Source organism: Mustela nivalis (genome assembly GCF_964662115.1).
Source record: "Mustela nivalis genome assembly, chromosome: 1".
Classification (NCBI taxonomy): Eukaryota; Metazoa; Chordata; class Mammalia; order Carnivora; family Mustelidae; genus Mustela; species Mustela nivalis.
Genome location: NC_139020.1, coordinates 211,021,510 through 211,048,824, shown reverse-complemented (window position 1 = coordinate 211,048,824; position 27,315 = coordinate 211,021,510). Strand labels below are relative to the sequence as shown.

Genomic DNA, 27,315 nt, shown 5'->3' with positions numbered 1-27,315 from the left:
GTGGGCTGAGTTCAGGACCAGGTGATCGGGGAGGCTGCGACTCGGGCCCCGTCTGCTCTGACGTGACCGTTAGCCCTGGACCCGGGCATTGGGTACAGGGGGGGATCCCTGTGCATGTCACAGGGTTCCCAGGAGTTCTCAAGGTTCTAGAACAGGATCTCAACTTCAAATCGACCTGCCTAAAATGTGTGTTCCTTTTGTAAAGAGAGAGAAATTGTCCCAGACCAAGGGTCAGCAAACTTTTTTCTGGAAAGGGCCTGGGGTAACTATTTTGGCATCGTGGGCCACACAGTCTCTGCCGCAGCCGCTGAGCTCTGTCGTGGCACGCAAAAGCAGCCCCCAGCAATACGGAAACATAGCGATGTGGCTGTGTGTCAATAAAACTTTATTTATAAAAACAGGTGGCTGACCTAGGGATATAGTTAGTGGCCTCTGGCTTAGTCCCTTGTGTCTGGTCTCCAGGGAGGCTTATCTGCTGCCAGGTTGGGAGGGAGTCTTCCAGACCAAGCACACGATCTGGGGCCAGGTGACCTGGCGTGAACGTGGCTCTGCCTTTTGCTCACTGTGTGGCCTCAGGGAGGCCCCCTAACCCCTCTGTGCCTCAGTTTTCTTGCTTGTAAAATGGCCGTGACAATAATAGGTTCATCTTGATGCTATTTTGAAGATTATGTGGGTTGGGGAGCTTAGGACAGCATCCAGCACGTAGCAGGCCCCTTAGCAGGACAAGTTATTACCATTACGATGTCCCTGTTGGATGACACCATCAGGACAGTTGTCACCACCGGAGGAAGTCACTCCCCTTGCACGTTTCCTACTGGGGAGAGCGTGTCAGGCAGACTCTACAGAGGGAGACCACATGGCCCATGTGGTGGCAGGTGTGGTGTGGTGTGGTGGCAGGGGACGGGGGACCCGGTGACTGTTGTCCTCTGTGTAGACATGCGCCTGGAGCCGTGTTTCCTGCACTGGGACGAGGACGAGTGTGGGGCCGCCCTGCCTGGCAAACACCGGATGGATGTCTGCTGCTGCTCCGTGGGGGCTGCCTGGGGGGCTGCGTGCGAGGCATGCCCAGAGCCGGAGTCCCCAGCGTTTGCCAGCCTGTGTCCCCGGGGCCCGGGCTTCGCCAGTAGGGACTTCCTGTCAGGCCAACCCTTTTATAAAGGTGTGTGCAGCACCAGGAGCCCCGAGGGCAGGGAGAGGGCACAGCCTAGGTGTAGGCCTGGAGGTGGGAAGTGCATGGGGGGGGGGCGGCACAGAGCGTCTGTGGGGAGAATCCCCTCCGCAAAGCCTCTGGAGCAAACCCAGGGAGGTGTTTGACCGACCGCACGTTCTGCTCCCGACCGCAGACGTGAACGAGTGCAAGGCGTTCCCCAGCCTCTGCGCGCACGGCACCTGCAGGAACACCGTGGGCAGCTTCCGGTGCTCCTGTGCCGGGGGCTTTGCCCTTGATGCTCAGGGAAGGAACTGCACAGGTATGGGCCCCCCTTGGCCTCCGTGGGGAACGCTGGCCGAAATGGGGGCTTCGAAGCAGATGTGGAGTCGGGACCCCCTTCCATGGGCACCTCTAGTCCTGGCTGCCCGCCGGCGGCATGACCCAGGGCAGGTTGCTGCCCCTCTGGCCCTTAGGGACCCTGACTGTGAAAGGGGGGCTGACAGAGGGGACCTCCAGGGAGGAAACTCCCTGCAGTTGGCCGGTGGGCGCACCCCCGGGCTCAGTTCGGCAGCTCAGGCTCTCACACAGCCCCCGCCGGTGTCTACAGATGTGGAGTCTGTCCCCTGCTCCTTTCTCTGCAGACATTGACGAGTGCCACATCTCCCCTGACCTCTGTGGCCGGGGCACCTGTGTCAACACCCCGGGGAGCTTTGAGTGCGAGTGTTTCCGTGGGTACGAGAGTGGCTTGGTGCTGATGAAGAACTGCGTGGGTAGGTGGCCGCGGGGCTGTTGCGCGGGTGGCCCCGGGCAGGGTAATGTCCGAAGGGTGCTGGGGCTGAGGGGAGGGGTGGTGGGTACGCTGCCGTGATGGACGAGGCAGGGGTTGTGGGGAGAAGCTCAACCCAGCAGAGACCCGGCGAATCTGGGTGACACACAGTGGTGTCCCGAAGGCTGCTGGACCTCGGGTCTGTCATGCAGAATTGAGGCCTAGGGACCGAGGTCTGGGTGAGTTCCCCCAGGGCAGGGATCCTGTGAGAAGAGAAGGCCCTGGAGAGAGGAGCTCCTCTTCCCTTTTTTATGTATTCCGTGAACATTCCATGTGTCTCTACTGAGAAGAACCACTAAGCGCTCAGCAGCAGGCAGCCCGTCTCTCGGAGCTCATGACCTGATGGGGAGACTGATGTTCCTAAAACGAATCCCCAGATACATGCAAAATGGCCACTGTGAGAAGCCCCTGAGGGGGCCACATGGTGGGGTGGGGTCCCCAGGGATGGCCCGTTCTGGGGGGGCCTGAGGTTGTGGCTGAGAAAGAGTGGGACTAAATGTGGCGATGAGGGGCTGGAAGATCAGCCTGAAGGGAGAACAGCAGGTGCCAAGGCCCTGGGGTGGGCCCAAGGGGTGGAAGGAGGGACACGAGACTGGAGCTTGAGGAGGCTGGAGCCGCAGCCCGCTCCCCGCGCTGATGCCTGGAGACTGTGTGCTACAGGGTGGCTTCTCAGGGTCTCCTTCGGTGACTCCGGGAATGTCAGCCTCATGGCCCTGACTGTCCTGCGGATTCCAGCTTCCTTCTTGGGCTGACTTGCCCCTGCCCCTTTCAGCTTAAACTCTCTCACCTGAGCTCCGAGCCTCTGGGCTCTCCTGGGCAGGGCTAGGGTGTGTGTGTGTGGGGGGGGGGAGCAGCTTCCACGAGCCCGGCCCCGCCCTGCCCTCGTCCAGGCTTTCACAGCTCCTCTCTCTTCCACATGCCCAGACGTGGACGAGTGTGTGCGGGACCCACTGCTGTGCCGGGGCGGGAGCTGTGTCAACACGGACGGGAGCTTCACATGTCAGTGCCCCCCCGGACATGCACTGACGGCGCAGGGCCCCGCCTGTGAGGGTGAGCGTGCCCCCGGTGTGCGGGCGTCGGTGGGGTGAGTGTCGTAGTGGGAATGCATGTTTGTGCACGTCTGATGACGTACCTGCGTGTGAGTGTGCACGTGTGAGTCCATGAGTCCGTGTACAGGTGAGCGGTCACACGTGTGAGATGGGAGAGCCTGTGTGTGTCTGGTGGAGGTGTGTATTGGTGTCTACACAAGAGTGAGTGTGTGATTTGCGTCTATTTGTGGGTCTGCATGAGCTTGCAAGAAGTGTGTGTCTCAGTATGGGTATGTGTTTGCTCCTGGGTGAGGGTGTTTGCAGGTGAAGGGGTCCGAGGGTGTGTTTGTGTGGGGGTCTGAGCGTGCAGCTCGGTGTGCATTGACACAAAGGCAGTTGTGGGTGACAGGTGTTTGTGAGTCCGTGGGAGTGCACATGGTGTGAATGTGTGTGTCTGTGATTGTGAGTGTGTGTGTGTGTGAGCGTCTGTGAACCAGCACGTGGGTGCCGATGTGCGTCTACAGCGGGCGAGTCTGTGCATATAGGGAGCGTGTGTGAGCCTTGTGAGTGGGCGGAGTGTGGGCGTGTGTTCGTTCAGGAAGAGTGTGTTCCGTGCGAGGGTGTTTGCACGTGTGTGAGAGCACTGGTGCACACGCGTGTCCGAGTGTCTCAGGGGCCTGTAGATGGCAGAAGTGTCCATGTCGGCCATCCGCTCACACCTGGCCCCACGAGCCACGCGCTCTCCCCCACAGATGTCGACGAGTGTTCCCTGAGTGACGGCCTGTGTCCCCACGGCCACTGTGTCAACGTCATTGGGGCCTTCCAGTGCTCCTGCCACGCTGGCTTCCAAAGCACGCCTGACGGCCAGGGGTGCTTGGGTGAGACCACGCCCACCTGCCACGCAGCGGGGCGGGGCGGGGGTGGGAGTAGCCCGCCAGCCCCAAGCCTGGCCCCGCCCCAATGCCCCGTCCCTCCACCTCTGCCCTGCCTCCCGCAGACATAAACGAATGTCTCACTGGGAACGGTGGCTGTGAGGCGCACTGCACCAACACGGAGGGCAGCTACCGCTGTGGCTGCGGACGTGGCTACTCACTAATGCCCGACGGGAAGACATGTGCAGGTATGTGGGAGGGGGGATCCAACAAGCCGTCCCAGGTGAAACCAGCCAGACCTGGGCCAGGCCAGGCCAGACGCTGTGGCAGGCCCCCTTGGGCTCCCCCTCCATTCCTGCCCAATTACAGCCCAGCCGCCCTCCCTGCTCCCCTAGACGTGGATGAGTGTGCGGAGATACCGGACATCTGTGATGGGGGCCAGTGCACCAATGTGCCTGGGGGCCACCGCTGCCTGTGCTATGAAGGATTCATGGCGACTCTGGATGCAAGGACATGCGTTGGTGAGGAGCTGGGCCTGGGGGTGCAGAAGACAGCGTCTGAACTCACAGGCCAGGTCTTCCACGGGGAAGCACACAGCCGAGGCCGACGTCGGGCCCCTTCCCTGTCGCATGCCCCTTCCCTGTCGCATGTGGGCAAGGGGGATGGGCCAGAGCCTGTGGGATCGGATTCAGAGCAGCAGAGCCCCGAACGCTGTGCCAACCCCTCCCCCGGTACCTGATACACACAAAGGTTCATACCCTGCTTCCCGGGCTGCATTTTAAGATCACTGCACCCTGAGGCATCTTGGGTGTAACAGTGAGCAAGATGGCAGGACACTCAGAACTGCTCCCTGAGCCCAGCTTGGGGACCCCAGGCTTCTCAGACCGTGGTCATTGTCCTGTCCGGGCTGCCAGGCTCTGGGGAACAGGTGTCTGCCCCGTCAGGGCAGGGCTGGGGCCAGAGTGGGGGCGCTCCAGGAAGGAAGAGTGTAACTCCCTCCCCAGGAGACGAGTCCAGCCGGGTGCAGCTGGGGGTTCTGATTGCAGGAGTCTTAGGGAGCACTTCTGCGCTTCGGGTCAAATCAAACAGGGAGTTCTTTTACGGCTCCGTGGCCTTCTCGCAGATCCACGTTGGCATAAAGGCTCGGACAAGGCCTGTAGCAGAAAAACCCAGCTTGCTTCATTTAGCCCCATGTGCTCCAAATGTATTCAGCCACAAAATCCTTTTGAGAACATGTGCCGGATACGTGCCACAGAATACGCTGTGTCACGTGTTGACAGGACATTCCTAGTTGTCTGGTGGTGGAACCGGAAGGAGCTCCCCAGTCCTGGAGAAGGACGGGGACAGCCTCAACACGTGGCAGGCCATGCAGCCCCGCTCACGCACCCCCTCCACCTTTACCTGCTTCCTCTCCTGTCATCCCACAGATGTGAATGAGTGTGACCTGATCCCTCACATTTGCCTCCACGGGGACTGTGAGAACACAGAAGGTTCCTTTGTCTGCCACTGCCAGCCCGGTTACATCATCAGCAAGGGAGCTACGGGCTGTTCCGGTGAGCAGGCGGCCAGGGGTCCTGGGGTCTACCCCTCCCCTCAGGGCTGAGTACAGCCAGACCTCATTCTTCTAGATTTGCACAGGTGGTGTTAAAGCAGAAACAGGACCAGGTCAGGTTCCCCCGGGGCTCCCCTTAGCACAAACCTCTGCAGTCCCAGGTGTCCCCGGCAGTGTCCCCAAAGCACGCCAGCCTGATGACTTTAAGCGACACGGGGGCACACATTCCAACATTTCAGCAGTCCTTGGTTTGGGCGCCTTGTGCTGCTGTCACAGTTTCATCCCAGCCTGGTGGCTCACAAGTGCCGAAGTGCATTCTCCCTCGAAAATGGTCCCAGGGGCCAGAAATCTGCAATCAGTGTGCGCGCAGGGGCGGTTCCTTCCTGGGAGTCTAAAGGGAGGATCTATCCTGCGCCTCTGCAGCCTTCTGGTGGTGGCCACCAGTCCTCCATGTTTCTTGGCTCGTAAATATGTCACTCCACTCTGTCTGTCTTCACCTGGGCTCTGTCTGCGTCTGGGTCCAAATTTCCCTCTTACAAGGATGCCGGTCATTAGATAAGGGTCCCCACGGTCCAGGAGGACCCCATCCTAACTTGCTATATTTCCGAATAAGGGTCCAGTTCATTGGTTCCAGGAGTCAGGACTTGAATGTACCTTTTTGGAGGATACAAATACAAAAACACAGTTACGCAGTTATCTGAACGCATGTTAGAGTCCCACGTTACGAAACGGCATCACGCCCGTGACTTTGTAGAGACCGTGATCGATGTAAAATTAGCTTTTAAAATCCATTCGCCCAAGTAACAGCACAGAGGGTGTAAAGAAATGACCAGTACCCAGTAGCTCACGGAGGTGGTAGGGGGCGCTGCAGAGGGTAGAAGAGCGAGGCAGACTGCAGACTCGGCTGTGGATTGGAGACTGGTTTAGAGGGAAGCCTGCTCTAGAACAAGGACATGCGCGTTAGGACGGTTACTCTTAAGGTCTAGGCTAAGTCTCTCTTGTTGCTATTTCAAACTACTGCAGGGCTGTTGGGAGTCATACCTTTTAGGCTTTAGGGTTTTTCTTCTGGGCTCTGGGTGAAGGTGGAAGCTACTGGAGTGGGGGGGGCTTTCTGGGCCAGCCCTCCCCCAGGAGGGTCCTTGCTTTATCCCCCACCGCTGCACTGTCTTTCCACTCTGCACCTGAGGCCCTAACCCTAAGCCCCGGGCCTGGTGGGGGTGCTGTGCCCTGCTACCCTGCTTCCACTCCTGACCCTCCTGTGACCTTTTTCCTGTCCTCGCAGACGTGGACGAGTGTGAGCTTGGGGGACACAGCTGTGACAGCCACGCTTCCTGCTTCAACGTCCCTGGGAGTTTCAGCTGCAGGTGTCTGCCAGGCTGGGTGGGGGACGGCTTCGCATGTCACGGTGAGTGCCTGGGGGCAGGCGGTCTGGGCAGAGCAGCAGAGGTAGGTCGGGGGCAGGTGGGGGAAGGGTGCAGGGCAGGGGTGGCTGGACCGGGGGGGTGTCTGTGGGGGCTGGTCAGGGCCGAGATCGGAGGGTCTGCCTCCCTGCAGCCCCCCAATGCACACACTTCGGGGCTCCGGGCTCCATGTCGTGCAGACCTGGATGAGTGTTCTTTCCGGGAGCACCGGTGCAGCCCCAGAGCCGACTGTCTGAACGCTCCGGGCTCCTACCGCTGCGTCTGCCACCGCGGCTTCAGCGGGGACGGCTTCTCCTGTGAAGGTGAGAGCGGGACGGGGGCCCGAGAGGAGCAGCCATGAGGGCTGGATTCCGAGGGGGTCACGGTGGTCAGCGGGCTTCCCGACCCACCCCGACCCACCGCCCACACCACGCTGGGGTGCTGGAGAGGACGTGCCTTCAGCCCGCGGGGCCACACACCCGGCCCAGCGTCACGGGGCGCTGTCTTCTCCCCTGGACTCCGGACGCACGGAGCCTTCGGGGTGTGGGGACAGGAACACTCGCTTCCTTCCCCAGACCCCTCCACCCGGGTCCTATGTCACCACGTCCCCTGTCTCCCTGAGCCGGGGTCCGAGTTCCCAGAGTGGCTTGCCTGCTCCCCGGAGCCCTGGGTGACCACAGAGGGTTTGACTGGGGCCATCTGCCCACCCTGTGCGGGTCCCGGCCCGCTGGCCCCCAGCCCTCTGCCTCTCGGGGTCCCGCAGACAGGGACGAGTGTGCTGAGGACGTGGACCTCTGCGAGAACGGGCAGTGCCTCAATGCCCCGGGCGGGTACCGCTGCGAGTGCGAGATGGGCTTCAGCCCCACGGAGGACCACCGCGCCTGCCGGGGTGAGGCCTGGGGCTGCCGGGCTGGGGGACGCAGCAGGCGGGTCCCGGCGAGCAGGGCACCAGGAGCAGGCTGCCGGGAGAGGCGGGCTGACCTGGGGCCCCCACAGATGTGGACGAGTGCGTTCTCGGGAACCTCTGCATGTTCGGGAGCTGCGAGAACCTGCCTGGAATGTTCCGCTGTGCCTGCAGTCGGGGCTATGAGCTGGACCGCAGCGGAGGCAACTGCACAGGTGTGGGGTCAACCGGGCTGCGGGTGTGCGCGGGCGCTGGGCTCACCGACCCCTGCCCTCAGACCTTCTCGAATGTCCTGTTCTGCGGGGGGCTTGTCTCACTGCCCCCACGGATTCCTGTTCCCATCGACCTGTCATCTCTCATCTCCTGGATGAATGCAGGGAAGGAACAAAGCGTGCTCCCTCCACTGCGGTCGTCGGAATGGTCTCTTACTGTTGTGCTTAAAACGGGGCTCAGCAAACTCTTCCAGCAAGGGACTAGCTAGGAAATCCGTGGCTTTCCAGCCATACAGTCCTTGTCACAGCTCCTCAGAGTCCTTGTACCTCGAAGCAGATACAGGCAATATGTAAATGCGTGGGCATGGGTGTGTGCCAATAAAACTTTATTTACATGAACAGGCAGGGGGCTGGATTTGGCCCCCAGATAAGAGTCTGCCAACCCCTGGTTTGAAAACATGTTCTAAATGTTGGCTTTGTACGATAGCGGCATGGAAGCCAGGGCACAGGGAACTTTCTAGGGGCAAACCTCTATGCCAAGTGGAACAGAGCCAGGAGGAGAGGGGGTTGGACAGGGCAGAGCAGCCTCTGCAGGCTGCCGTCCCCTCGGGCTTTCTTCCGAGGGGGGGACGTGGCCTCGCCCCACAGCCCCACATCTGACACTGAGGGTTTCATCTTCCCAGGAGGGAGGCGGGAGGGACGGGGGTCAAGGGAGGGCTCCCCACTGACGGTGCCCCCCTACTCCACAGATGTCAATGAGTGCGCAGATCCCGTGAACTGCATCAATGGCCTGTGTGTCAACACCCCTGGAAGCTACCTCTGCCACTGCCCCCAGGATTTTGAGCTGAACCCCAGCGGGGTGGGCTGTGTGGGTGAGTAAGCCTCGGCTCCGCCTGGGGCTCTCACGGCAGGTGAGCTGGGCGTACCACTCGCTAACTGCCCCTTTCTACCTGTTCAGACACCCGGGTCGGGAACTGCTTCCTGGACACGCACGACCGCGGTGACGGCGGCATCTCCTGCACGGCGGAGGTCGGGGCCGGTGTCAGCCGCGCGTCCTGCTGCTGCTCCCTGGGGTGGGCCTGGGGCAACCCCTGTGAACTGTGCCCGATGGCCAACACCAGTGAGTCCCTGGGGGGGGGGGAGACACAGGCGAGCACGCCCCAGGACTCGGGGAGTCACCTTTGCTATGGGAGGGACCCTGAGAACCAGAGAAGGAAAGAGGCTGTCCTGGGTCACACAGCACATTCTTGACAGTTCATTGGCTGTGCCTCTCTCGATGCCATCCCTTCCTGCAAATTTTCTGTTTCCCTTCACTTGTTTCCTCCGCCCAGCAGCAAACAATGGGAGTTCCTCTCTGTCCTGTGCAAGGGGCTGGGGACCCCGGGAAGGATGAGCCACAGCCCTGCACACTGCCCCACACCCATCAACCAGTGGTCCCTGCCCCACACCCATCAACCAGTGGTCCCTGCCCCACACCCATCAACCAGTGGTCCCCGGGCTGTGGGAGTAGAGCGATTCTAAGGGTTTGTTTGAGGCTCAGTGATGGCCGTGGAGAGGAAGAGGGTAAGAAAAGCCTTCCCAGGACAAGGGGCTTAAATGAGGTTTTGAAGGATGAGTAGGAGTTTTCCAGGCAGAGCAGGGGGGAGGGTATGTGATGCAGTGGGAATAACATGTGCAAAGGCCTCGGGTTCACCCGCCTGTCCACCTGTTCAGGTGTGTGTGTATGTCTCTGTGTGTGTGTCTGTGTGTCCATGATGTCCATGGTCTTTCTTTCAACGGGGAAATGTGCAGTCGCACTGGTCTGCTTTGGGGTCAGAAAACATTTCCTCTCTCCACGCTCAGCCACTAGCACACAGTTCATCGGTTCACATGTTAGATGTGAACATATTTACACACACACACACACACACACACACACACACAGAGCCCATCCTCCCAGATTGACCAGGGTCTCTCGGCTGCAAAAGGCTGAGGAGGTCAGGGGTTGTAGTTGGTGTCGTAGCGGGGTGCAGGGCCCTCCAGGACCCCAAGTCCCCTGCCCCCTCTGGGCTCTGCCCCTCAGAAGCGCCTGTTTCCCTTGCAGCCGAGTACAGAACCTTGTGCCCGGGGGGCGAGGGCTTCCGGCCCAACCCCATCACCGTCATCCTGGAAGGTGAGTTCCTGGCAGACCGTCCAGCCACGTACCCGCTGCTCGACCATCGTCTCACCCCAGCTTCACCCAAGTGCAGCCGCAGGGGCCCCAGCCCTTCCTGCCCGGAGGCCAGGCTGTGATACTAAACTGTTCTAGTTCATGGTGATTTTTTTTTAATCCACCCCTTCTTCCAGCTGTTGGTCTGTGGGCCCATCCGCTGTCCATCCGTCCACTCCTCCTTCCCCCACCATCCGTCCATCCGTCCATCTTGTCATCGACCTACTTGCTTCTTCAGGCACAACTTCTTCTATGCATCCATCCATCTTCCTATCCAGTGGTCCCCTACCCAGTGACCCATCCCTCCACGCACGCAACCATTCTTTTTTTAAAGTAAGCCCGACGTCCAAAGTGGGGCTTGAACTCATGTCCCTGAGATCAAGAGTCCATGCTCTACCAACCAGCCAGCCAGGCGCCCCCCATCCCTCCAGCCTTCTATGTACAGGGGTGATAAGATTGGAGAGGAGGAACCAGGGCATGGATGGACGGATGGACGGACGGACTAGGAAATGAAGAGAAAGGGGATGAATTCAGGGTGACACTGGCCCAAAACAGTCAAAGTGAAACCTCCAAGATCAGCCCTGGCCTGAGCCCTCCAGAGAGCCAACGGCTCTCAGGTATTCTCGAAAAAGCAGGTCGGCTCTCCTTGGGCCCCCCGGAGAGCCCAGGGCAGGGCATCGGCGTCCCCAGAGGCCTCTGCTTGGGCTTCGCTTCTAAGCACGGCTCCCTCACTCCCCGACAGACATTGACGAGTGCCAGGAGCTGCCTGGGCTGTGCCAGGGGGGCGACTGTGGCAACACGTTTGGCAGCTTTGGGTGCACATGCCCCCCTGGCTACCACCTCAATGGGGATACCCGCACCTGTGAGGGTGAGTATGCGCCCCACCCCCGTTCTTCCTCCCTAGCTGCACATCTGTCCTCAGGTGCTGGGTCCTGAAATGCCCCGAGGGGCCAGCTCACCTGCCTTGCTGCTGGTGGTGGGGGGGTGGGCATCGAAAGGGCAGGGAAGGCTTCCTGGGATCCTTCTAGATGCTCTCTGCTCTGCTGCCTCCCTCTGACTTTCTACCCACTCAGAAACGGCCTGGGTTTGCTATAGCAGCGATGCCCTGCCTCCTTGGGGCAAAAGCTGACAGAGGCCCAGTGCTGGGAGTGGGAAGGGACAGATGCAGAGGGAGTAGCCGCATTGTTCCTTCAAGCAGTGCCTCACCTGCCTCCTTCCTGCTCTGCTAAGTGCATCCTAGTAACAGCCAGCAGGTACCTGGAGTCTGTGTGTGTCACCCCCGCACCGAGCATCTGCCGTTGTCATCTGTTCATTCGCCACAGCAGCCCCATGAGGGCGTGTTCCTTTTATGATCCCACTTTTCAGATGCAGAAACTAAGGCTCAGGGAGATAAGTGACTTGCCCAGACGCACCAGCTAGTAAGTGAGGGAAACCCAAATATCCTGGTCCTTGAGTCTGAGCTCTTCCAATACAGTATACCAAGTCTGTCTGTCCATCCACCCATCTGTCCGTCTGCCCATCTACCTGTTCACCCATCCTTCCCTCTGTGTTCAATATTGATTGAACCCCTACATGCAGCCAGACACCAACACCAGCGCACAAGGACAGGATATGTATCTTCTTTCTCAGAGCAGTGCTCTTTAGAAACTCAAGGAAATGGGGAAGGAAGGGAGAAATCTAAGATCAACGCACCAATTTCCATTGTACATGGAGGTGGAAGCTGTCACACCTTCAAGAATCAGAACCCAGATACTTGAAATACACTTCATTCCTCTCTACCTCCCGCGTCCCTTAGGATATCAAGGGAGAAAGAGAAATGCCCCGGGTAGCTTGCCTGGGTCGTTCAGTCAGTTAAATGTTTGCCTTTGGCTTGGGTTATGATCTCAGGGACCTGGCATGGAGTCACGCACCAGGCTCCCTGCTCAGCAGGAAGTTTGCTTCTCCCTCTCCCTTTTCCTCTGCCCCTCCCCCTACTCATACTCTCTCTCTCTCTCTCAAATAAATAAATAAAATATTTTTTTAAAAAGTTCTTATCAAAAAATAACGATCACAGGGCCAGCAGACTTGACCCTGAATGTTGACCTTGGATGTGCAGCCTTGCAGGACTAGCAGTGTGCTTGAGGGGTGCAGTCCTCTCAGCCCTCCCCAGCAGTCAGACTCAGGGGATGGGACTTGTGCAGTAGCACAGGAAGCTGTTCTCCGAAGGGCCCACACTTGGCTTAATGCTTTGCTCTTGCCATCTTGAAATTCTTCATGAGAATTCCTTGAGAATTCTTCATTCTGTCTCCAACAAGGAAGCCCTGGTCTTCATTTTGCCTTGGGCATGTTCTGTAGCTGTAGCTGGTCCCTGTCGAATGTGGGTCTCACTCCTGGAATTGCTGGGTTGTATGGTGATTCTGTTGACTCTTCTGTTTTGGGTGAGGAATTGCCAAACTGTTTTCTGCAGTAGCTAAGCATTTTACGTGCTCACCAGCAATGTGCAAGGGTCCCAGTTTCCTCACATCCTCATCAACACCGGTATTTTCCGTTGCTCAGAGTTATACTGTCTAGGGGGTGTGAAGTGGCATGTCCTTGTGGTTTTGATCTGCAGTCCCCTGATGACTAATGACTAATGAGCATCTTTTCATGTGCTTGTTAGTCATTCATATATCTTTGGAGTAGTATCTGTTCACGCCTTCTGCCCATTTTTACATAGGGTTGTTTGTCTTTTTGTTGTTGAATTGTGAGAGCTCTTTATATATTCTGGGACCTGGGTGGCTCTATCTTCAGCTCAGGTCATGATCCCAGACTGGAGGCTGGGCTCAAGTTCTGCAGTGGGCAGGGAGCCTGCTTCTCCCTCTCCCTCTAGCCTTCCCCTCTGCTCATGCTCTCTCTCTCAAATAAATAAAATCTTAAAAAAAAAAAAAAAGATCCTTATCAGACCTCTGACTTGCAAATAGTTTCTCCCATTCTGTAGTTGGCTTTTCATTTTCTTGATGGTGTCCTTTGATGCACAACAGGCTTTAATTATGACGAGGCCCTATTTATCTAGGTTTTTTTCTTTCTTCCACAGCTGTGCATTTGGTGTTATCTAGAATCCATTGCCAAATACAGGCAATGTCTTGCAGTTGCACCTTTTTCTAAGAGTTTTATCATTTTAGCTCTTATATTTAGGACCCCTACTTCTTGGGACTTAACTTTTGCATATGGTGTCAGGGAGGGATCCAGCTTCCTTCTTTTGCATGTGATTTCCAACTGTCCCCACACGCCTTGTGAAAGAGACTCATCTTCCCCCCATTGAATGGTCTTGGCTCTCCTGAGCTCCCCTAAATCACATGACAAATGGTTAATTTCTGAACTCTCAGTTCTAGTCTATGGATTTATAGGTCTACCCTTGTGCCAGTGCCCCACTGTCCTGATTACAGGAGCTTTGTAAGTTTCAAAATTAGGACATGTGAACCCTCCCAACTTTATTTTTCCTTCTTTAAGATGGTTTTGGGTATCCCCTGCAATTCCATATGAATTCAGGGTAAGCTCTTCCATTTCAGCAGAAGTTATTGGGATTTCGAGGGGCTTGTATTGATATTGGAGATTGCTTCGGCAACTACTCCCCTCTCAATAGTGTCAAATCTTCTGACCCATGGACACGGGGTCTTTCCATTTCTGTAGGTCTTTTTAAAATTTTTCTTTTTGCGGTGATCTTTTGTAGTTTTCAGTGTTCAACTCATGCACCTCTCTGGTGAAACTTATTCCTAGGTATTTAATTTTTTGGACGCGATTAGAAGCAGAATTTTCCAGAGTTTCCTCTTCGATTTCTCACTGACAGGATACAGGAATAAGGTTGATACTTGTGTGTTGGTTTTATCTGCCACAATTATATTGACCTCACGTGTTAATTAGCCCTAACAGGTTTTGTTCTGTGGATGTTTTTTTATAAAGATTTTTATTTATTTATTTGACAGAGAGAGATCACAAGTAGGCAGAGAGGCAGGCAGAGAGAGAGGAAGAGAAGCAGGCTCCCCGCTGAGCAGAGAGCCCGATGCGGGGCTCGATCCCAGGACCCTGGGATCATGACCTGAGCCAAAGGCTGGTGCTTACTCCACTGAGCCACCCAGGTGCCCCAATTCTGTGGATTTTTTTTTAAGACTTTGTTGTTTTTAAGTCATCTCTACACCCCATGTGGGACTCGAACTCACAACCCCAAGATCAGGCATCACCTGCTCTACCCACGGACCCAGCCAGGCGCTCCTTTGTCTTGGGCATCCTTTAGGCTATCTTATACATCACATTCCATGGTTGTGAGTTTTCGCCTGGATTCCAGAGTTCTGCAAAAGTTGACTTCAACAGCTTTTGCCAGCTCAGTAGATTTTGTGGAGGAACGGGGGCTGGCGTTCCTCACTCTGCCCTCTTTGAGGGCGCTACTCCTAGCGTGCTGGTATTTCCACTGCCTGTTTTTGCACCGCCTACTAGCTAAGAATGCTTTTTACATTTTTTAAATGGTTGGAGAAAATCAAGAGAAGAATAGTATTTTGCAGTATGTGAAAAGTACATGAAATTCACATGTCAAGTTTCAAAAATCGAATGTTATTGGAACGCGGGCATGCTGATATCCCTCCCTCCCTTTCTTTCCTTTTTTCTTTCGATTTTATTTCTTTATTTGAGAGAGCGCTAGCAGGGGGTCGGAGGGGAAAGCAGGCTCCTCAGTGAGCAGAGAGCCCGATGCAGGGCTCGATTCCAGGACCCTGGATCAGAACCTGAGTCGAGGCAGACATTCAACCAACTGAGCCACCCAGGCACCCCGCCATGCTGATTTCTTTACCTATTATCTGTGCCTCTTCTCATACCGCAGGTGTAGAGTGAATGGGTGTCAGAGACCGCTGTTTGGCTTGCAAAATAAAAAAGTTTACTCTCTGCTTTTTGAAAAATCTGCTGCTCCTGGATTAGAAAACTGATCAGACTGAGAGTCCTTTTTTTCCAAAAACACTTGATGCATGCATGGGTTGCTTGTTTCCTGTCACCTCTCATTAGGAAGCACACGGCTGCCCCATTCTTGGTGATCGTGTAATTGACTCATGGGCTCAGGTGTTATTATTTTCATACTAGCTTAATTGAAGTGAGAGCACAGTAATTTCCTTCTCCTCCACTTACTGCCATATTGGGTCTCCCCTTATCACTAAGATACCTGCACCATTTAAGCTAATCTTGAAACCAAGTTCAAGCCCATGATGAAGTGGCTCCATCAGATCCAGATCCGGGGTGGGGTTATATAAACAGCTCCCGGATGCACCCCCTCCCTCCCCTGCAGACATCGACGAATGCTCTGAACACTCGGACATCTGTGGCCCCGGTACCTGCTACAACACCCTGGGGAACTATACCTGTGTCTGCCCCGCGGAGTACCTGCAAGTCAATGGTGGCAACAACTGCATGGGTATAAAATGTGGTGACTGGGGAGACTAGATAGTTGTGGGAAAAGCACTTGGGTGTGGGAGGGACTTCTTGGAGTCTCCATGCTTTGAAAGAGTGCACAGAGGTGTGTTTAGGGGAATAGAGAGATGGAGGGTGAGTGTATGAGTGGCTGGTCAGCAGCAGAGAAGAAGATGCAGGACTTGGGGGCTCAGGGCTGCCATGTATGGTTGTTCAGGTTGTGCACTGCCCCCCAAAAACTAGACTATAAATGGCACCTCATGTGTCTTGGGGGAGAGACATCAAGCCAGTTATTTTCAAATGGATCCATGAATGAGTTCTCAGCTCTCTGGCTCTCTCTTCCTCTGGCTTGGTTATCTTTCATCCACACCCCTCTTCCTAACCCAACTGCAGACATGAGGAAGAGCATCTGCTTCCGGCACTATAATGGCACGTGTGGAAATGAGCTGGCCTTTAACGTTACCCGGAAGATGTGCTGCTGCTCGTACAACATTGGCCGGGCCTGGAACAGACCCTGCGAGGCCTGCCCCACTCCTGCCAGCTGTGAGTACCCTCCCCCACCTTCCTTCCAGCTTGGTCCTTGTTAGTGCAATATTTAAGGGGGCACACCCTGCTTAGGGCACCCAGATTAGCCCTCATCCTACATTACTCTGATGAGGGCTGAAGAGTTTCAGTTATGCCCTAGTTGGTGTATGGAAATCCTCACTCTTAGGGTGAGCAGAGCATCCTTCCTTCTGTTTTGCACATTTGGGGAATTCAGAATGGGTCAGTGAAGCCTATATTTGTGGTAAAGATCCTTGAGCAGGGGAAGGGGCAGACTCAGGGAAGCTCTGGTGAGGACTGCTAAAATGTTGGTTGCAATGAAGAAGGGGGTTCCGCGCGGGGAACAGCATGAGCAAAGGCCTGGAGCCCCCGACCACGCGAGCAGCTGGAGCGAGAGCTAACAGAATGATCTGGCAGCTGGCCCAGGTATCAGAAAGAGCCGAAAGAGGAGGGCAGTGAAAGTGAGCAATGAGGAGGTTAAAGCATTAGTTCTGGGGGCTGAATGTGTCCCCCAGATTCATATGTTCCAGCCCAGATCTCCAGTGCGGTGGTGTTAGGAGATGAGGCCTGGGGGAGGGGATTAGGTCCTGCAGGGGGAGTCCTCCTGAATGGGGTGAGCAGACAGGGAAAGCGGATGATCTCCACCACATGAGGACAGAGTGGGAAAACAGCCAGTGTGAACCAGGAGGTGGCTCTCACCAGACTCCGAATTCTTGGACTCCCAGCCTCCGGAACTGTCCGAAATACATGTCTGCTGCTTTGGCAAACCCCCACCCCCAACCGCCGCCACCAGCATCACGCAGCCCACGCTGGCTAAGACAGGTGGTTTCCTAGGGCTGCAGCAACCAATGACCACAGACTTTGTGGCTTAAAAAACCCAGAAATTCATTTTCTCCCAGTTCTGAAGACTGGAAGTCAGAAGCCAAGGTGTCAGGTGTCGGAGGCGGCCATGCCCCCTCCAGACGCCCTAGGTTCGAATCTGTCTTTGCTTCTTCCAGCTTCTGGGGGGCTCTGGGCATCCTTCGTGTCTGTCCCCAATCTCTGCTTTCACCCTCACATGGCTTCTTAGCTCCGAGGCTCTGCGTGTCTCTTCTTTTCTTATAAGGCCTCCAGGCTTTGCATTCTGGGCCCACTGTGATCCAGGATGACGACATATTTTTAAATTAAATTAAATTAAATTAAATTAAATTATTTGACAGAGAGAGAGAGAGATCATAAGCAGGCAGAGAGAGAAAGGGGTAAGCAGGCTCCCCACTGAGCAGAGAGCCTGATGCGGGCCTGGATCCCAGGACCTTGAGATCATGACCTGAGCCGAAGGCAGAGGCTTAACCACTGAGCCACCCCCAGGATGGCCTCACCTTATCTTGATTCTATCTGCAAGGACCCTGTTTCCCAAACAGTCACACTCAGGGGTTCTGGGTAGACACGAACTTGGGGGACAGTGAGTGTCTGTCCAGGGCAGGGCGATGGAGAGGGGACGGTTACAGGGCACTTCTGGGAAGGTGCACATGTTCCGGGTTCTAGGAAACAAGATTGGGCAGACCCAGGCTTGTGCAGGCTGCGGGGGAAGAAGCTGCAAATTGCCAGCTCTGGTCAGGAGATTGTCAAGACAGATCAAAAGTCACCCTTAAGTTGGATGCTGGGACTTGGGTATCTACCCGGATCTCACGCACCTGAAACTGAGCTGCAGGTAGATTCTGACAAGGCAGGAGTCCACGCCAGCCAGGGGTCCATTCTTATCACGATGCAGATGGAAGAGTGAGTGGGAGCCAGGGTAGGCCCCGGTGAAAGGTGACAAGGGGACACGGTGCTGCCCCGGTGGGGGCGGGGGGAGGGGAACCCAAGGACAGTGCCATCAGCTGTCCGGTGCCAGCATGGTGGGTGAGCAGGGAGACCCAGGGAGCCTTCCCTGTGGGCTGCCCTGAGTCCTCAAGGCTTTGCTAGGGAACAGCAAAGGGAACAGCATGTGCGAAGTTCTGATGGCACGGCAGAGTAGGGCATCTCCTGGTGTGTGATGAAAGCAGTGTGATAGGAGGGCAGGAGTTACTGCTGGAGTCGTAGGGCCAGAGGGGAAGGTCTTGAGGTCCAAACTGAAGAGTCTACCTATTCTGGGGAGGACAGCAGGGCATGGGTGGCTGCCCTCGTGCAAGGAAGAGATGAGCGAGGCCACATTCTCTGCGTCTCTGTGTTGGAAGATCACACTGCCAGGTCGACGGCTGCCCGTTGTGCCGGTCAAAGCACAGGGAGGAAGAGGGACTAGTTATCGGGAGGCCAGCTGTGGGCTGGGCTGCAGGGGTTGGAGGAGGCAATGCAGGGGATCAGGAAGAGGAGGTGTCCTCCCTGGGAACCCACGGCTCCAGCATCCTCGGCCCCGGTCTCCTTTGCCCAGTGGACCACCAGCTCCTGTGCGGACACCAGGCCCCCGGCTTCGTCATTGACATCCACACAGGGAAGCCCCTCGGTGAGTGACGGTGGCTCCCCGCCCAGAGCCCCAGTTTCCTCTGTCCCCAGAGCCCCGACCTCTCCCTTCCACGCACGCTCACCCCATGCTCCCGCACTTCCAACTCCCCAGACCAGGCCAGGAGTCCTGTCGCCAAACACCACCCTTTATTTGAGAGGGGAAAAAAAAAAGTATTTTTATCAAGTTGTTACTCATTTTTTAAAATTCTGATAAAACACAACACGATATTTACCATCTTAACCATTGTTTAGTGCATAGCTCAGGGACGTGAAGCACACATTGTCATGAAACCACCCCCACTCTGTGTCTCCGGAACTTTCCATTTGCCCAAACAGAGACTCTGTCCCCATGAAGCACGGACTCCCCAGCCCCTGCCCCAGCCCCAGCTCCCACCATCTCCTCTCTGTCTCTGGGGACAGGACGACTCCGGGGACTTCCTGGGAGTGGAGTCCTACAGGATGCGTCCTTCTGGGTCTGGCTTCTGTCCCTAAGGTTCCACAATGTCCCTAAGGTTCATCCATGTTGTCACAGGGTCAGAACACTTCTGTTCTGACTACACAAGGTTGTGTACAGTCTAATCCCCATGTGCGACATTTTAGCCGTGCAGAGTCGAACTGACGAACCCATGTCCAGCCGTTTTCACCCCATGGAGGTATCCTCCTTATCTGAAACAATCAGAACACGGCAGGTGCAGTGACTGTTGTCAAACCAAAGTCCCCTTCACACTCCCACAGTTCCCATGCCGTATGGCCCCTGGGGGTTTCTAGATCCTTCTTCTTGCTTTTCAGTATACATAGTGGTCCCCACTGAAAACGTATGGCAATGTTTCCTGGGGAGTGAGAGATGTTATAATTCTAGAATGCCCTACATAGTGGTCAGCCACTCACCTTTTGTCAGCCAGCCACGAGTAGTGGAGCCCTGGGCAGGTTACTGCCTGCTGTGCGGCTCCTCTGGACCTGCTTCACGAGCCCGTCTCCCTGGATGGGCACTGGGTTCCCTTTTCCTACAGTTGACCCTTGAGCAGCACGAGGGGGAGGGGCATCAAAGCCAGTGCAGTCAAAACTCCATATGTAACGCTTGACTCCCCCATCACCCAGCTAATAGTCTGCCTGACCGGAAGCCTTTCCGATAGGGTAAATAGCAGATTAATGCTTATTTCGCACGTTGTGGGTATAATACGCTGCATTTTTATAATAAAGTAAGCCAGGGTCCAGAAAACCTTATTAAGAAAAGCAGGAGGAAAGTACTGCGTTTCTATAAAAACTAAACACTCCTGCATCAGTGGCCCCTTGTGCTTTGAACCTGCACTGTTTAAGCGACAACTGTATACGTAACAGCTTCAGTGGGATTTAACTCACATATCTCACACTTGGCCCAGCTCAAGTACAGTTCTGGGGTTCCCCGTGTCTTCACAGAGGGGTGCAGCCAGCACCAGGATCTAGGTTCAAATATCTTCATCACGCCAAAACAAACAAACAAACAAACAAACCCCCCCCCCCCCTGAGTGGTCACTCCCCGTTCTGTCCTCCCCCAGCCCCTGGCATCCGCGGTTCTCTCTGTGCCTGTGGATTCCCTCTTGTGGGCATTTCACACCCCTGGGGTTGTATGGTACAGGTTCTCGCATCGGCTTCCCTCACTGAGCTGCGTGCCCTCAAGGCATGCCATGTTGTGACCCCCCAGGAGGGACAGGCAGCCTTGCTGGGCCGCAGCAGGTGGGTTTTCAGTCGGGAGACACACGCACCTCCTGCTCTTGGTCCCGCATCCTGCTCTCTCTCTGGTGGCAGAGGGATTTGGGCCACTGCAGAATCCTTGGTTCCGGGCTGAGGGGTGGGAGGAGGTGGCCAGACTGTGCGGGGTAGGGGGTGGGGGGGCGCGAGTGTGGAGGGGCCTGGCTCAGGGCCCCTCCGGATGCTCCCGGCGGCTGGGCTGCCCCTGACAGCTGGCGCCCTCCCCAGACATCGACGAGTGTGGGGAGATCCCCGCCCTCTGCGCCGGGGGCATCTGCATCAACCAGATCGGGAGCTTCCGGTGCGAGTGCCCCGCCGGCTTCCGCTACAACGGCGTGCTGCTGGTCTGCGAAGGTGCCACCTGCCAGACCTCCCCGGCCCTGGGTGGGAGGCTGCTTCCCCACCGCGTGCGCTCCGGACGGGTCATTTAAGTGCCATAAGCCTCAGTTTCCCTTTCTGTAGAATGGGGCTCATGCCTGTCCAGGGGCCTCCATCCCACATCACCGCTCTCCTTCGGGTTCCTGCCCCTCCCAGAGGGAGTCCCCGCTCTGAAGCCTGGGGCAGGGTGCTGGGCTGGATTCCAGCAGGCAGGCCTCCTCCTGCACTCCTCCCGTTGGCTGTGTTCCGCAGACAGGAACGAGTGTGCCGTCGGGGCGGGCCCCTGCCAGCAGAACGCCGACTGCGTCAATATCCCCGGCAGCTACCGCTGCGTGTGTGCCCGAGGGTACAAGCTGTCACCCGGCGGGGCTTGCGTGGGTGAGCGGGGACCCCAGCAGGGTGCAGGATGGGGGCTGAGGGTATGGGGTATGGGACAAAGTGACCTGAGTAGGGCATGGTTCTACGGGCTGTGCCACGGGGTGGCAGGGATGCCGAGCACCTGTTAATGGGGTGGGGGGTGGGAGGTGGAACCGGAGCCTGGTGCTGGCAGCAGCTTGAATGGGGGGCTTCCCCGTCATGGTGCATGAGGGCTCAGCAAACTCTGTGTGTGTGTACACATGCACGCATGCAGAGGAGGGGTTCTGGGGACCCCACACTGCCTGCCCTCCCCCAGGACGGAACGAGTGTCAGGAGATCCCAGACGTCTGTAGCCATGGTGACTGCATAGACACAGAGGGCAGCTACATGTGCCTCTGCCACCGCGGCTTCCGGGCCTCGGCGGACCAGACCCTCTGCACAGGTGAGAGTCCGTTCCCACTTCCTCCTGGAGAGCGAGGCTGCCAGGTGAGGCTGGGGTGGCGGCCACAAGTCTGCACCTCCCCTGGGGTGAGGTCGGCGCCATCATCCACCTGGTTCACAGACAAACCCAGCTTTGAGTCCCGGCACCTGAGAGCTTGGGTAAATGACTTATTCATGCCCCTGGGCCTCAGTCTGCAAAACGAGAGTGATAAAAGGTCCAGGGGCACCTTCAGCCATTACCCTCCAGGTGTCCCTGCCCATCCACCTGGACGGGACTGGGTGCAGGGGAGGCGGGCTGGGTCCGGCCAGGCCCTCCCTCCCTGCGCTGCCCGATGCCGTGGTGAGCTGGATAGGGCTTGGGGGCTTTGCTCCGGCAGACGTCGACGAGTGTGACCGGCAGCCATGTGGAAACGGGACCTGCAAGAACATCGTCGGCTCCTACAGCTGCCTCTGTTTCCCTGGCTTCATGGCAACACACAGCGGAGATTGCGTGGGTGAGCCACCTGGGCTGGGGGGCAGTCCTCATTGCTCCCCCCCCTGAAAAGTGGGTCCTTGGCTTCAGGGTCCCCCTCTGAAATAAAGGATCTGGCCCCAGGGATCCCGTCAGGAAAACTACAAAATTTCCCCACAACTTCAAGATTTCCCACACCTCTTCAACCATCGGGCCAGGGGGTCTCCCGCTAGAGTGTACACTCAGCTTCGTGGAGGCAGGTGGAGGGAGGACAGGGAGAACAGCGAAGACCCGGGTGATGGCTTATGGCTGAGTGCAGTGGTTAAAAGCATGCATTCCAGGGCCAAGCAGCATGAATCCAAATCCCAGCTTTGCTACCTGCCTGCTGTGTGACCCCAGACAAGTCAACTACCTCTCTGGGCTCCTGTTTCCTCCTGTGCAAAAAGGAGATTAATAGTAGTCCCTACCTATATTAATTGTAGACCAAATAGACTGTAATAACTATTACCAGAAATGAAGAGAGAACTCATATATTTGGGGGCAATTCTCTGAGAAGACATAACAACCGTAAAATCATATGCATCTAACAATAGAGCTTTAAAACATATGATATAAAAATGGACAGAACCGAAAAAGAAATAGGTAAGCCCACAGTTATAGTTGTAGACTTCAACACTCCTCCCTCAGGAAGACGGGGGGGACAAGGAAAAAAATCAGTAAGGTTAGGGAAGACCTGAACAACAATGTGAATCACCTAGACCTGCTCAGTATTTATAGAACATTCCAGAACACACATCCTTCTAAGTGCACATGGACATTTACCAGGACAGCCCATATTCTGGGCCATAAAACAAACCTTAACAAATTTAAAAGAATTAGGGTGCCTGAGTGGCTCAGTTGGTTAAGTGTTGGACACTTGGTTTTGGCTCAGGTCATAATCTCAGAGTCTTGAGATCGAGCCCTACATTAGGCTCCCCACTCCACGGGAAGTCTGCTTCTCTCCCTCTGCCCCTCCCCCAAACTCGTGTTCTATGCCTATCTTTCTCTCTCTCAGAATTAATAAATAAATTTTTTTTAAAACACTCAAATTTAAAAGAATTGAAGTCATACAAAGTAGGTCCTCAGAATATAAGTGAATTAAAGTAGAAATCAGTCACAGAAAGACATCCAGAGAAATCCCCAACTATTTGGAAATGAAACAGCATACTGCTAAAGGATCCTGAGATCAAGGGAGAAAGCATAACATAAGGGGAATCAAAAAATATTTTGAATTAAATGAAAATGGAAACAAACAAAATTTGTGGGGTTCAGCTACTGGAGTACCCAGAGGCAAATTAATAGCATAGTGCTACGATATTGGTATCTGCTTCACCGGATAGTGGGAGATTAATATACAGAGCCTCACACATAAGTACAGGATCAACTAAAGTCACTACCCTCCACGTAACTTCTGTGTGGACAAAAGCACAAGGGAAGCTCAGGGTCCCTAGGCTGTGGGTGACCCCCGCCTGCCCATACCCCTTCTGCAGACACGGATGAGTGCACCACTCTGGTGGGGCAGGTGTGCCGATCTGGCCAGTGTGTTAACACAGCCGGCTCCTTCCACTGCCTCTGCCAGGATGGCTTCGAGCTCACAGCCGACGGGAGGAATTGCATGGGTGAGTCTGTCAGCCCCCCGCTCCCAGCTTACCTGCAGTTGGTACTTCCAAGCGATCATGGTTCCATTTCGTAATCAGGCATTTATCTCAAGTTATAAGAAGAGGGGTGCCTGGGTGGCTCAGTTGGTTAGGCGACTGCCTTCGGCTCACGTCATGATCCCAGGGTTCTGGGATTGAACCCTACATGGGGCTCTCTGCTCGGTTTACAGTGAGGCTGACTTAAACAAGGTTCTAGATGGGTGCCACAGAAATCACAAAAGGGTCTGTATGTAGCTTAAGATCAGGAACCTTGCTTCTCCTTCCCCTGGATGCCATGTGGCTTCATGGGTATATAACCCTCACTTGAGGGCCGGGAGGGTCCTTCCCTGGCTGTGCCTGTCTTCCTGAGTCTTAGCCCTTCCCCTGGATCCAGAACTTGTTCTGGGGCCCTTGGCCATCATGCAGTGACCGTAGGAGCTGCTCCCTGTCCCCTGTCATGGGCTGGTGCTGGGACCCCTCCTCTTCCTCTCCACAGACACCAATGAGTGTTTCAGCCTCTCGGGAACCTGCCTGCCAGGCACTTGCCAGAACCTTGAGGGCTCGTTCCGCTGCATCTGTCCACCTGGCTTCCAGGTGCAGAGTGACCGCTGTGTTGGTGAGTCCAGCCCCGCCTTCCACTCTGGGGCTAAGGAGGCATGTCCGGGCCTCTGTTTTGCCATCTGTAAAATGGGAATGCCAGCTGGGGTCATGGTGAGGGTGGAGGTGTACTTAGCACAGCACCCAACAGAGCTCCATACACAATTACTGTTACTAGGATCATTTGGCCGCTTGGTCTAGGTTCTCTATCTGGGGCCCATAGGCTTTCTCATGAATCCTGTCAAACAGGCATGGGTGTGGGGTCACACTGCACATAGAACACCTTACTCGATGAGTGATGGTTGGTCTGGCCTGTCTGACCTGAGCTCCCCTGGTGTAATTGGCCAACTGGGTGAGTTTGTGCCACATTGGCTAATCTGGACCAGTCTAGCCTAAGCAGATGGGCTAGCCTGGCACAGGGTGGGCTAACCTCGATCGGGCTACCCTAGCAGTTGCCCTGAGCAAACTTCCTCCAGTGTAAGTTAAGTTTATCCAACCTTGATTAGCTTTGTACAGAGTTAGTCTCTAAAGACGAACTTCTCCTGACTGTGATCCCTATCTTGGAGACAACCTTCTAGGAAAGACACCCACGCCCACCCCAAAACAGCCCAGCTGGTGTTCTGGCTCATGCTGAGTCCCGAGGGCCCCTGGCCTGCATTGGTCCCTGGACCCTCCCCAGCTGGGCCCCCACTCTGTCTGCCCCTTCTGGCAGCCAAGGCTGTCCTATGCTGGCAGAAGTCCTGCCTGCCCCCACTCAGCTTGTGTCCCGCCCCTCTAGACATTGACGAGTGCTTGGAGGAGCCCAACCTCTGCCTCTTTGGCACCTGTACCAACAGCCCCGGGAGCTTCCAGTGCCTCTGCCCACCTGGCTTTGTCCTCTCTGACAATGGGCACCGTTGCTTTGGTGAGTCTGTGGCCTGAAAAGCATGCAGGGCTTGGAGAAGAGCTGGAAAGGAGGGAGAGGGGGGCCGGTCAGCCAGAAAAGGGGGCTGCAGTTTCTGTGTGGATCTCGGATCTCCCAGAGCCCTACCTGGACAGAGGTGCTCTCTGTATGGGTGGGGTTATTCGAGTCCAGACAACCTGTTGGCCAGACAAGTCGCTTCTGCGAAGGGCTATCCTGGTACAGGCTGGGCTAACCTGGTCTCCTGGGCTTTGGTCGTCCTGTGGTGGCTGCGGTTGCCCTACCTGGGCTGGCTTCATCTCAGCTAGCACAGCCCTGTCCCGTGGGGGCTAGCCTCAGCCAGTCCGAGCCAGCCTCTTCTTCTCTCCCAGGTTAGGGGCAACAAGGGGGTGGGCCGGGCAACTCGACCCATGTTTGTTGTTCGGAGCCCAACGTGGCCTGGAGGATTCTCGAGTTGAGGAGAATCTAGGGCTGAGGACTGGGGGGAGGGGCGGTCCACGACAAGGATTTGGGGTCTCCAGTCCCAGGTCCTCTGGCTCGCCAGAATCACTTTGTCTCTCCAAGAAGGGGCCTCTGAGCCAAGAACAAGTGTGGCTGAGTTTGCTCTCCTTGGCAAGGGGGCACCCCTACAGCTGTGGAGGTGGGGTGTGCCTGGAAGGAATCCCCAGTGGTCCAGGGGCCGGCCCTCATTGGCCCAGGGTGGGTCACATGTCCATCTCCGAGCCACTCACCACGGTCAGGGGTCTGTGGGGTCCTGATTGGCCGCTGGCAGGGTCGGGTAGGCGGTTCTCTGGATCAGGCTCCGAGCCGGGCATCGCCGATGACCTTTCCAATGCTTGCCTGGGCATCACCCCACAGACACGCGGCGGAGCTTCTGCTTCACCCATTTTGAGGCTGGGACGTGTTCTGTGGCCAAAGCTTTCAACACCACCAAGGCCCGGTGCTGTTGCAGCCAGAGGCCTGGCGAGGGCTGGAACGACCCCTGCGAGCTGTGTCCTCAGGAGGGCAGCGGTGAGCGCCCCGCCCTGTCCAGTGTCCCCGCGGCTCCGTCTGCCTGCCCGCCCGCAGCCGCTCAGGGGGCTCCTGGGGGCGGCACCGGCCCCCGACCCTCACCCCCTTCCCCTCTTGGTGTCCAGCTGCCTTTCAGGAGCTCTGCCCCTTTGGCCACGGGGCGGTCCCAGGCCCGGATGACTCTCGGGAAGGTGAGCCCCTCGCCCACGTGCTAAGGGCCCCTCCTCCGCCGCCCGCCTCTGTCTGAGCTCTGCCCCTGTTCCCAAGTCTCAGGCTCCCTCCTCGACCAGTGGGTGGCCCTGGGGGCGAGGGAGAGCGCTGGGAAGTGACAGACGCCGTGCGGGCACCCCCTGCCGCCCGCAGACGTGAACGAGTGTGCGGAGAGCCCCGGAGTCTGCACCAACGGCGTCTGCGTCAACACCGATGGCTCGTTCCGCTGCGAGTGCCCCTTTGGCTACAGCCTGGACTTCACAGGCATCCGCTGTGTGGGTGCGTGACCAGCCCGCAACCCCTGGGAGGAAGGAATAGGGTGGGCAGGGCAGGCGCCACCCAAGGCAGGATCCTGTCCCTCAACCCCTGTCACTCTCTCCGCCCGCTGGACCCTCCTCCCTGTGGTTCACGCCCTCATCCCCTCGCGCACTCTGGCCAGCACCCTGCGCTCGCCTGACCTGCATCCCGCCCAGAGACCAGACCTGGCCCTGTGTAGCCTGCAGAGGTCGGTTGTGGGGGGATGGGCCCTGACCGCCCCCTTCCGCACCCCCAGACACAGACGAGTGCTCCGTGGGGCACCCCTGCGGTGAAGGCACCTGCACTAACGTCATCGGAGGCTTTGAATGTGCCTGCGCTGAGGGCTTCGAGCCTGGCCCCATGATGACCTGCGAGGGTACGACCCTGTCAGTCCAGGAGCTGGGCTGTGTGACGGAGGGCGCCCCTGGGGGCGGGGGCGTGGACTCCACAAGCCTACCCTGCCCAGCCGGCGCCTGCACTGGCCTCCGCAGACGTGGACGAGTGCTCCCTGAACCCCCTGCTCTGCGCCTTCCGCTGCCGCAACACCGAGGGCTCCTACGTGTGCACCTGCCCCGCCGGCTACGCCCTGCGGGAGGACGGAGCCATGTGCCGAGGTGGGACCGGCTGGGGTGGTGGTGGGGGCTCGCTGGGTCACGGTCCTGGAGAAGACAGGGAGTTGAGAGCTTGGGCCTCCCCAAGGTGACACGAAGAGAGGGGAGCCCTGGGG

At 56.8% G+C, this 27,315-nt stretch overlaps 1 protein-coding gene across 7 annotated transcripts in view; it reads left to right on the top strand.

Moving 5' to 3' along the window:
* FBN3 (fibrillin 3) overlaps positions 1-27,315 on the top strand; it is a 57,285-nt gene that overhangs the window by 19,181 nt on the left and 10,789 nt on the right. For all 7 annotated transcript variants that reach the window (XM_082733483.1, XM_082733484.1, XM_082733482.1 and 4 more), the window contains 31 exons: positions 935-1,159; positions 1,344-1,469; positions 1,792-1,920; positions 2,901-3,026; positions 3,757-3,882; positions 4,002-4,124; positions 4,272-4,397; positions 5,304-5,429; positions 6,711-6,833; positions 7,029-7,151; positions 7,592-7,717; positions 7,825-7,947; positions 8,694-8,816; positions 8,903-9,064; positions 10,028-10,096; positions 10,875-11,000; positions 15,417-15,542; positions 15,932-16,081; positions 18,471-18,542; positions 20,498-20,623; positions 20,900-21,025; positions 21,321-21,446; positions 21,823-21,939; positions 23,426-23,554; positions 24,069-24,188; positions 24,948-25,073; positions 25,929-26,081; positions 26,207-26,272; positions 26,445-26,570; positions 26,845-26,964; positions 27,080-27,202. In XM_082733483.1, coding sequence (XP_082589609.1) covers positions 935-1,159; positions 1,344-1,469; positions 1,792-1,920; positions 2,901-3,026; positions 3,757-3,882; positions 4,002-4,124; positions 4,272-4,397; positions 5,304-5,429; positions 6,711-6,833; positions 7,029-7,151; positions 7,592-7,717; positions 7,825-7,947; positions 8,694-8,816; positions 8,903-9,064; positions 10,028-10,096; positions 10,875-11,000; positions 15,417-15,542; positions 15,932-16,081; positions 18,471-18,542; positions 20,498-20,623; positions 20,900-21,025; positions 21,321-21,446; positions 21,823-21,939; positions 23,426-23,554; positions 24,069-24,188; positions 24,948-25,073; positions 25,929-26,081; positions 26,207-26,272; positions 26,445-26,570; positions 26,845-26,964; positions 27,080-27,202 — 3,888 coding nt within the window. The remainder of the gene's footprint in view (positions 1-934; positions 1,160-1,343; positions 1,470-1,791; positions 1,921-2,900; positions 3,027-3,756; positions 3,883-4,001; positions 4,125-4,271; positions 4,398-5,303; positions 5,430-6,710; positions 6,834-7,028; positions 7,152-7,591; positions 7,718-7,824; positions 7,948-8,693; positions 8,817-8,902; positions 9,065-10,027; positions 10,097-10,874; positions 11,001-15,416; positions 15,543-15,931; positions 16,082-18,470; positions 18,543-20,497; positions 20,624-20,899; positions 21,026-21,320; positions 21,447-21,822; positions 21,940-23,425; positions 23,555-24,068; positions 24,189-24,947; positions 25,074-25,928; positions 26,082-26,206; positions 26,273-26,444; positions 26,571-26,844; positions 26,965-27,079; positions 27,203-27,315) is intronic.